General features: G+C 31.0%; 2 protein-coding genes across 4 annotated transcripts in view; one reads left to right on the top strand and one right to left on the bottom strand.

Annotated features, from left to right (window-relative positions):
- The window catches only part of LOC117177729 (zinc finger protein 23-like), a 12,627-nt gene extending 6,516 nt beyond the window's left edge, over positions 1–6,111 (top strand). Inside the window, exons 1-4 of one of the 3 annotated variants that reach the window (XM_033368626.1) lie at positions 254–520; positions 2,349–2,436; positions 2,532–3,935; positions 4,313–6,111. In XM_033368626.1, the coding sequence (XP_033224517.1) occupies positions 2,580–3,935; positions 4,313–5,845 (2,889 nt within the window). In that variant the 5' untranslated portion in view covers positions 254–520; positions 2,349–2,436; positions 2,532–2,579 and the 3' untranslated portion in view covers positions 5,846–6,111. Of the gene's footprint in view, positions 1–253; positions 521–2,342; positions 2,437–2,531; positions 3,936–4,312 lie in introns of those variants that run through there. The other 2 variants (XM_033368624.1, XM_033368625.1) reach the window with 2 other exon arrangements.
- A 309-nt stretch (positions 6,112–6,420) lies between these two features.
- On the bottom strand, positions 6,421–9,012 carry LOC117177730 (zinc finger protein 493-like). Its single transcript, XM_033368627.1, has one exon. The coding sequence runs from the start codon at positions 8,961–8,963 to the stop codon at positions 6,588–6,590; it is 2,376 nt and encodes a 791-aa protein (XP_033224518.1). The 5' UTR covers positions 8,964–9,012; the 3' UTR covers positions 6,421–6,587.
- Between the last annotated feature and the right edge of the window lie 376 nt (positions 9,013–9,388).

The raw sequence follows: 9,388 nt of genomic DNA, 5'->3' as shown, positions 1-9,388 counted from the left end.
TGTCGATTTGCCCGACTGTTGCTTGCCAATCTTTTCTTCAAAATAATACTTAAATTCTGAATTCAAGACTCGCTCTTCAAATTTGAGTTTCTTTTTATTCAACCTGAAACCGCGAATTTGCGTCACTGACTGTGCTGTTCCTAGCAGCGAGAATGCGAATTATATCCGCTCATTACACCAATGCACAGCCAGCGCCACTGTGGCCGCGGTCAACATTTCCGTCATTTTCAACTCAGAGTGCGGTTGAAAAGGAATAGGACAATATATATTGTATATGCATAGTGTCATGATGTGATATAGTGCACGATAGTAGACGTAAACACTTGTGGAATGTGGATTTTGTTGATTATTACTTTGTTCAAAACAATCAAAACGCTCTGATTTTTTATGTTTATCAAATTTAAGAAATGGTGCTTCTTTGGTGTTTTCCATTTTCATATTATATCACGCTATCCTATTAATAGCACACGAATCTGTACGATCTATTGTGATTATTAGAATATTGATTATACTGCAAAAGGTGAGCTGTTTACGAATCGACATGCATATCATGGACATAATATACAATAAAATTACCTAAATACGTATTATGTAATTTACCTTTAGTTTTCTTCGAAAAGTACCTTTATAAAATATATTAAAACACTATAACCTCAATAATATTCAGATCGAGCATCGTGGCCACTATCCTTGCAAATTACCGGAAATTTTTTGATATCTAAAAAAAACCGAGAAATAATAGTGAATTTCTTTATTTAAAATAAGTTCGATTTCAGCTTTCTTTTCATATGTGAAGTTCAATTATTGATAACTTTTTATATATTATGAAATCACTCAGTTTACAATGCGTGATTCTAAAACGTTTTACTTAAAATATTTTCGCCTTAGGTCAATATTTTTAAGCGGAGATTTTCAATTGAGAAAAATTTGAATTGATTTTTCCCAGACTTTAATAATTAAAAATTAAAACCGTTTGAGTTTGAAAATTTGGCGTTGAAAGCGTTTTAAGGTTGACCAACGATAAATATAAATTAATTATCGATTTTTAAAGTTGAACTGTAACTCGAGTATTAAGAGTTGAACAATAATTGATTTTAAACGAATGATTCTGAATCTGTCGAAAATGAAACAATTTACATATTTTAACTTATTAAATTAATTTTTTAAAAATTAATTTCAATATAACAGATACATCATCAAACGCTTTTATCGAATATCAAATCCTGGTAAAATATTTTGAAATCAATTTTTCAGTTTACCTTTAATTAAAAATTTTGTTTAATTTTCAAGAGAAACGTGTAATTTTTATATGTATATGAATAAAAATGGTATGAGTATTAATTTCAAACGACTTAAAATAATTCATCTTGAAAGAATTTATGTATAAAACTTCTAATTTCGAAAGAAAGAGACGAAATTTTGGTACATATAAAATTTGTTGTCAAATTGTAAGTGGAACTTTTTAATTTCTTGCACTTTTATTGAGTTTGAAAGGAGAACATTTTAGTTTTTAATTTTTATCTAATTGTTAGTAGGATATTTTGGATTTTTTAAATTTGTCTAGAGTAGAGAATGAGAATTTGCATTTTCAATATTTTATGAATGAAAAGAAGAGTAATTTTTTACATTTTTATTCGGTTGTGAGAGAAAAATTTTGCTTTTAATTTTTTTTTAAATTGTAAGAGGAAAATTTTTTGCTTTTATCAATTTTATTGAGTTGAAAGAGACGATATTTTGGTAGTTTATTATTTTTCTGAAATGGAAGAAGCCAGTTTTTTCTTTTCAATATTCTTATTGAGTTTGAAGGTAGAAAAGTTTGGTTATTAATTATTTTTCTAAATTGGGAGAATCTTTGAACTTGTCAATTTATAAAAGTTGAAAATTTTGCAGTTCAATACCATTTAATTAAAAAAATTTTTAATGAAAAGTGTTAAAAACTTCCATTTTATACACGTAAATTATTGAGTGTTTTAATTAAAATTTGTATAAGCTTCCAATTTGAAAATTTTAGAAATTAAAAGAGGGCCACTTTGAGTGTTTTAATTTGCAGTTCATTTTTTATTACTTCAAATGGAAAACTTTTCAGTTTTAAAGGTTTAAATTTTTTTATTTTAATGACCGAGGCGGCCACCCTGAAAATAAAGTAAAAAAATTATTATAAATACTGTACCTAATTATTTCTATATTTAGTGGTGTAAATATATAAAAACTTTTGAATTTTGAAGTTCATAAATGACAAATTTAGAATAAGAAGGAAAATGTTAGTAACTCAACGTTAATAAAAATGTCAAGCGTATTTATGCCTTTCCTGACAAAATGGACGTTATTTTTGTTATTTCTAGTTCCAGATCCTTTATGTAAAGTGCACAATCATAAAATTAAAGTGAAAGCAGGGAAAAGTGCCTTGTATATGTATCTTTAACTCAGATAAAATCGGTAATTATATTATTGTATAGTTTATATTTTATTTATGAATTAAATACATAAACGATACACAAAATGAAAATGTAAAATATATTATGGTTTTCAAGATTTTGACGGGTATACAAGTCAATGGCAAAAAGCAAACTACAAGTACAATGGTCCATCTAAATAATAATTACTTGGTTGGCATGGGAAGTAAATTTAAGCACAACATGAAATTAAAAATAAATGCATATACGAATGCTGAATCTCGAGAAGCAGCTGTTAATCAAAAGGATCTCCAAGATGTAGCACGAAATAAATCTGACATTACACATTCCAATTTTACTCATGGAGCAATAAAAGTTGAAAATCCAGATATTCCCTCGACGAATACTACATTCTTTAAAAATAAGATTTCGGAAATGTCTGCTAATGCAAATATTCTTTCCACTACAGAGATTTCTTTTGGTGAATGTTTTCTGTCTGAAACTCCTATTTTGGATAATGAAATTCCAATCGAGATCGATGAAGCAGATACGAAATCTTTACTCTCATCTCTCATAGGTCAAGACAATTCTGTTTCGACATTTCAAAACAAATCTTTATCAACAGAAAATCAAGTCAATAATGTTGAAGATCCAAATGTTAACAAAAATCCATATTTTTCGGAATCTTCAGAAAGAGTTATCAATTTAAGGAAGAAAAATATCACTGTTAATATCATAGAAAACCCAATAGCACGAGGCACTCCGAAAAGAAGAAGTCTCAGAAGTATTCATTCACAATTAAAAGGTGATAGTAATCATGGCAACAATTCATTTTATCAAAATCTGACTTTAAATATCAAAGCGGAACCGGTAGATCAAAATGATATTGGGAATCTAATACCAAAACCAGTTCGATTTTCAAATTACGACCTCACTCATTTAGCAATAAAAGTTGAAAACCCGGATATTCCATCAACTAACACTAAATTATTTGAAAATAGAAGTTCAGGTACATCTGATGATCCACTAGTTCTGTCTAATGCTGTGATTCCTTGTGGTCAAGGTTTTTTACCCCAATATCCAAATCTGGACGAAGAAATGCAAATCGAGATCGAGGAAGAAGATAACAAATATTTAGTCACACGCCAAGAAAGTTCTATTTCGACATCTCAGAACGAATCGTCTTTATTAACGGAAAATCAAGTCATTAATGTTCAAATTTCAGATCTTAAAAAAAATCCATGTCCTCCAAAATCTTTAAGCAAAGATGTAAATTTAAGCGAAAAAACTCTCAAAAGAATGAAAACCTCTGAAAGAAGAAGCTCCCGAAATAGAGAATCACAATTAAAAGGTATTAGTAATTCTGACGCCAAATCATTTGATAAAAAGGATATTCACAACATTGATGATTCTTCAGTAACTTTTAACTGCAAGGATTCGGCAAAAAATGTTCTCAGAAGTCAAGTTCCTGATGATAATTTAAAAAATATGTGTCATGGGTTACTAAAAGACAATTCGGCAAAAAATCCGGCAAGTATTCAGGTAAAATATTTCATTGAAATAAGTAAATAAAAAATATACTATTGCAAGGACCAATCATTTTCATATTTATATCATTAGTCAAGAAAAAAACTTGTTTACTTATTATACGCATAATTGCAACAGTTTAAGCAAGAAGCATCGTAAAATGCGGGACTGTGTCTTGCAAATTGCGATGTCCTGAATCGTTCATTTTTTTATAGAATGGTTTTTCCGGATACAACATGGATGTCCCACATTATCCCAAATGCCCTGATTTTAAATTTCGACTAGAATAGCTTTCATCAGTTTATATCACAGTTTCCCTTCCAATCATTTCATTTTATCTATTTTTTATTAAGTGTGTATCATGTTTAAACCATTAATAACTTATTTTCTAGGGTATGAAATGGAAGATAGACCCAAGCATAGATGTCACAAAAAATAAAATCTTAGAACAGCTAGAGAAGGATATTAAACGGAATCTCCATGGAAAGATGCCGATTACATGTTCAATCTGCAATAAAAGGTTCAAATTCAAGACATATTTAATAGCTCATTATCGAAGACATACCGGTGAAAAACCGTATGTATGCGAAACGTGTAACAAAAGCTTCGCATGGAAGTCTAACTTAATACACCATTTCCGCGTACATACAGGAGAAAGGCCATATGAATGTAAAAAGTGTAAAAAAACCTTTATACACAAGTCTCATTTAAAGGAACACATACTAAAGCATTCTGGGGAGAGATCCTTTACATGTGCAACATGTGATAAAAGTTTTATGACAGTGTTGTGTTTAAAAAAACATTTTCAGTCACATTCAGAAGAGAAACCATTTGCATGTAAAACCTGCGGTAAATCTTTTAAGAACAAAAATAATTTACTACCACATTACCGGACACATACAGGGGAAAAACCACATTCCTGTAAAATTTGTGGTAAACGATTTGCAATCCAGGGTAATTTAGTCCAACATCATAATCGGGCACATTCTGGAGAGAGACGATTTGCATGTAAATTATGCGATAAAAAATTCAAAGTAGTTATTGATTTAAGGAGACATTTGGCAAGACATGTCCGCGAGAGAACATTTTCATGTACAATGTGTGAAAAAAGCTTTAAAAGTGACAAATGTTTAACCTGGCATCATCAGCGTATACATACTAGCGAAAAACCATTTACCTGTGATGTTTGTGATAAAAAATTTATAGATAAACAATCCTTAAGAAAACATGTGCAGCGACATTTTCAAGAGAAAACGTTTAAGTGTTCAAAATGTGACAAACGGTTTCAACAAAGGCATTGCTTAAACCGACATTTCCTAATACATAATGAAAAGAAGTTATTTGCATGTGACATCTGCGAAAAAAAATTTGCAGCCAAGGAATCAATAAAGCCACATTTGATGCGGATACACTTCAGAGAGAAAACATTCAAATGCCCGAAGTGTGACGAAAGCTTTGAGCTATTGATACAATTGAATAGACATTTGAAGACACACACGAAGTTTCCATGTCAAAAGTGCGATAAAATATTTGCAACGGAATTCAAATTAAGAAATCATTTGGTACAACATACTGGAGAGAAACCATTTTCCTGTTCAGTGTGTAAAAAAAGATTCGTATCGAAACCGAATTTAACCCAACATATCCGCACACATACTGGAGAAAAACCATTTTCATGTGTTAAGTGTGATAAACGGTTTGCGAGTACCTCCAATTTAAAACTACATTCACGTACTCATACTGGATTGAAACCATATAAGTGTTCGGAGTGTGGCAAAGGGTTTACAAATTCATCAAATTTAAGTCAGCATTTACCTATTCATACTGGAGAAAAAAAATTTACATGTTCCATCTGTAGCTATGGCTGTAATCACAGTGGTAATTTACGCCGGCATTATAAGAAAATACACAATACAATTTTGTGAGTGTGTTTGTAAGCAAGGCGGATTAAAAAGAAAATACATATGTTTGCAAATCGAATCTCAATTATGAACAAGTCCCCTTTTCTACTTGTTATTATAAAATAAAATAAAAAGATTTTTAAGATATATTTTGAATGTTGAGAACATTATCTGGAACGCAACTGAAGAAAATAATATTGATGCGATATTTAATGCATAGCAGACGTTACAATTGTTATATGACTAAAATATTTTACTTATGACTCATGTTAAAATTGGAATGTTTATAATTTAATTTTATGTAAGAAATAAATATAATTCAATGTTTAATCTTGGAATTTCAGTTCCCGCTATTCGTATTCGTTATTCACGAAGTAATATGTACTCTATATTTTCACATACGATATTCATAGGTATAATTTTTTGAATTTGCATACGTTCATAAAGTAAAATATTGTTTGGTGTCTGGGATCAAATATAAAAACTTGTATATATCGACGTATAAACATCCACTTAGATATGAAATGAATATACCTATTCAAATGCATTTGAACTTGAACAATTTTCACAATATTTGTATTTATTGAAAAAAGTAAATAGTTTTCATCCAATTATAAAAGTTATTTATAGCTACAAATAGAAGTCAAAGTATCAAACATTTGACTTGAAAAATAAATTTGTGCAAAAGTGATCACTGTGTTGCTAAACAATACTAGTTTCTGCGCAAAATAAAAATATCTGTATTTCATTAATTGTATTCCATCACTTAAATTTCCGGCTTTATATCTTCAAGCTCTGTTTTCACTGGAAAGAAAATACAGTTTGGATTTTCTGTCTTTGATTCAAGACTGATTTCCTGCCAAATTTCCAAATTACTGTTCTCTTGATCTCGCACTTGACTCGTAATTTCAGTTTTTACACTAACTACATTATTTTGCTCGTGCTTCACTGCTTCAAATTCTATTCCGAAATTTGAATCTAATGTATCATCCAGTTCAGTTTTAATGTGCGGTAAAATATAGTTCGCTTGCTCTTGCACTTCACTCCTCAGTTCTGAATTGAAAGTGCTAACTATATTATGTCCAAACAAATTCTGATCAAAACTATTATCTGCGTTGCTATAACCCTGTAGATTATCTTTCATTTTCTCCTCGTAAGTCTTGCACAGAACAGAATCAAAAACAGGTTGTTTATTCCGAAACTTCTTAGTTTTACTTTTCTTATGACTTACTTTGTGAAACCTTAAGTAATGTTCGTATCTGAACTGTTTTTCACAAATATCACACTTAAAAGGCTTATCATCGGTGTGGCTGCGCATATGATTGTTAAACTTCTGTGTACCAATAAATCTTTTTCCACAGGTTTCACAGTTGTGGGCTTCTGATTCCTTTTTATCTTTATGGATGAGCCTGTGTTTATTTAAATTGTACGATCGCGTAAAACATTTTTTACACACAGGACACATATAACCTTTACAATCACTCATATGGGCCATTATGTGTTGTTTCATTGTCTCACGTTTCTTGAATTTTTGTTTGCAAATATCGCATTCAAACTCCCTTTTTCTAGTGTGACTTCTAGTAATATAGGTTCCCGTAGAGATTTCGCACCCGGAGGGTTCGTTATGCGTTTTCATATGATCATTCAAGTCAGATATCTTCACATAATTGTTGGAACAAACGCCGCAAGAAAAAATGTGTAGCTTTTTGTGCGTAAGCATGTGTGCTTTTAAACCATCCTTTCTTAAAAAACTCTTCTTGCAAATTTCACATTTGTGGGGTTTAACTCCTGAGTGGATTCGCACGTGGACTTGTAAATGATACACTTTCACGAAACCCTTCGCACAAACTGGACATTCATGCGGTTTTTTATCCAAGTGCAGCTTCTTATGAACATTCAGATAAGTTTTCTTCGCAAAACTTTTCGAGCAAATATCACAAACAAAAGATTTTCTGTCCTCGTGGATAAGCATGTGTGATTTTACAGAAGCCTTGGCTAAAAACGTCTTTTTGCAAATATCGCATTCAAATTCACAGCTTGATTTAACCCCCTTGTGCCTTTGTGTGTGGGCACTTAAATACGATGATCTCGAAAATGATTTTGTACACAGTGGGCACTTGTATGGTTTGCCCACTCCCATATGATCTATTATGTGATATTTCATTGTTACATGTTTCTTGAATTTTTTCTTACAAATATCGCACTCAAAAGGCATTTCTTCAGTATGACGAATCATATGAACACGAAGCGCAGTTCTGCTGATAAAACTTTTCCCGCAGGTGTTACATCCGTAGGGCTTTTTTTCCGAGTGCGTTTTCTGATGTTTTTTTAGAAGAGACATACTTACAAAAGTTTTCAAACATGTGTCACAGGCGAAAGGTTTTTTGTTTTCGTGTATCCGCATGTGGTTCGTTAAATAACCTTTTCTTAAATATCCCTTCTTACAAATATCACATTCAAATGGCTTAATCTCTGCATGATTTTGCATGTGGTATTGTAAACTGCCGAACTTTACAAAATCTTTCGCACAAACTGGACATTTGTACCTTTCACCACTTTCCATATGAGTAACTATATGCAATTTCATAGTGTAATAGTTTTTGAATGTTTTCTTACAAATACTGCACTCGAGCTGCTTTTCTCCATTATGACTTTGTATGTGAATGCTAAGGTTATTGGCATTGACACATCTTTTTCCACAGATTTTACAAATGTAGTGTTTTTTCATCAAGTGTACATTTTTATGCTTTTTTAGAACAGAATTCGTAACAAAATCTTTGGAGCAAATGTCACATGAAAAAAGTTTTTTGTTTTCGTGGACCAATATATGTAGTTTTAAATCACTTTTCCTTAAGAAGCCTTTCTTGCAAATATCACATTGAAAGGGTTTCACTTCTAAGTGACTTTGCTCATGGAGTTTTAAATGGGAAGAGTTCATGAAAGCTTTGGCACAAACTGAACACTTATAAGGTCTGTCATTTTCGACGTGAGTGGCTGTGTGCAGTTTCATTTTATGGTCGTCTGCGAATCTTTTTTTACAAATGTGACGCAAATGATCCTTAAGCTTACGTGGAGTAAAAAATTCTTTTCCACAAGTTTCACACTCATGGGGCCCTTTCTCCAAGCGTGGCTTTTTATGCATTTTTATAAGAGAAATCCTCACAAAACATTTTTTTCTTCGCGCGTTGATCAAAACTGAAAAAAAAATTAAATTTAGATCTTTAAACAAGCAGACTAGAGACATTTCCTTTCTTATAATGTTCTTTTTTATTTTAAATTGTTATACAAAAATATTCCTTTTATTCATTTCTAAACAACTTTTCTTTTAGTTAATTTAAGTGTGAAAAACTTCAACCAGCTACATTAAACTTTAATAAACGATGCACGAAAAAGTATTCTTATATACATTTACCTAAAAATTTTAAGTAATAGAATCCTGAAACCTATTCTTTGCTGCAATATATATTTAATAGGGAAGACAAATATGTATAACTATTCAAAAGCAGTGTTGGACAAGTTCCTCAAAGAAACAAACCAGTTCCCCTAGTTCCCTTTTTAAATAAAAAC

Source organism: Belonocnema kinseyi, chromosome 8 (assembly GCF_010883055.1).
Source record: "Belonocnema kinseyi isolate 2016_QV_RU_SX_M_011 chromosome 8, B_treatae_v1, whole genome shotgun sequence".
NCBI lineage: Eukaryota > Metazoa > Arthropoda > Insecta > Hymenoptera > Cynipidae > Belonocnema > Belonocnema kinseyi.
This window is presented reverse-complemented; position numbering and strand designations above follow the sequence as displayed.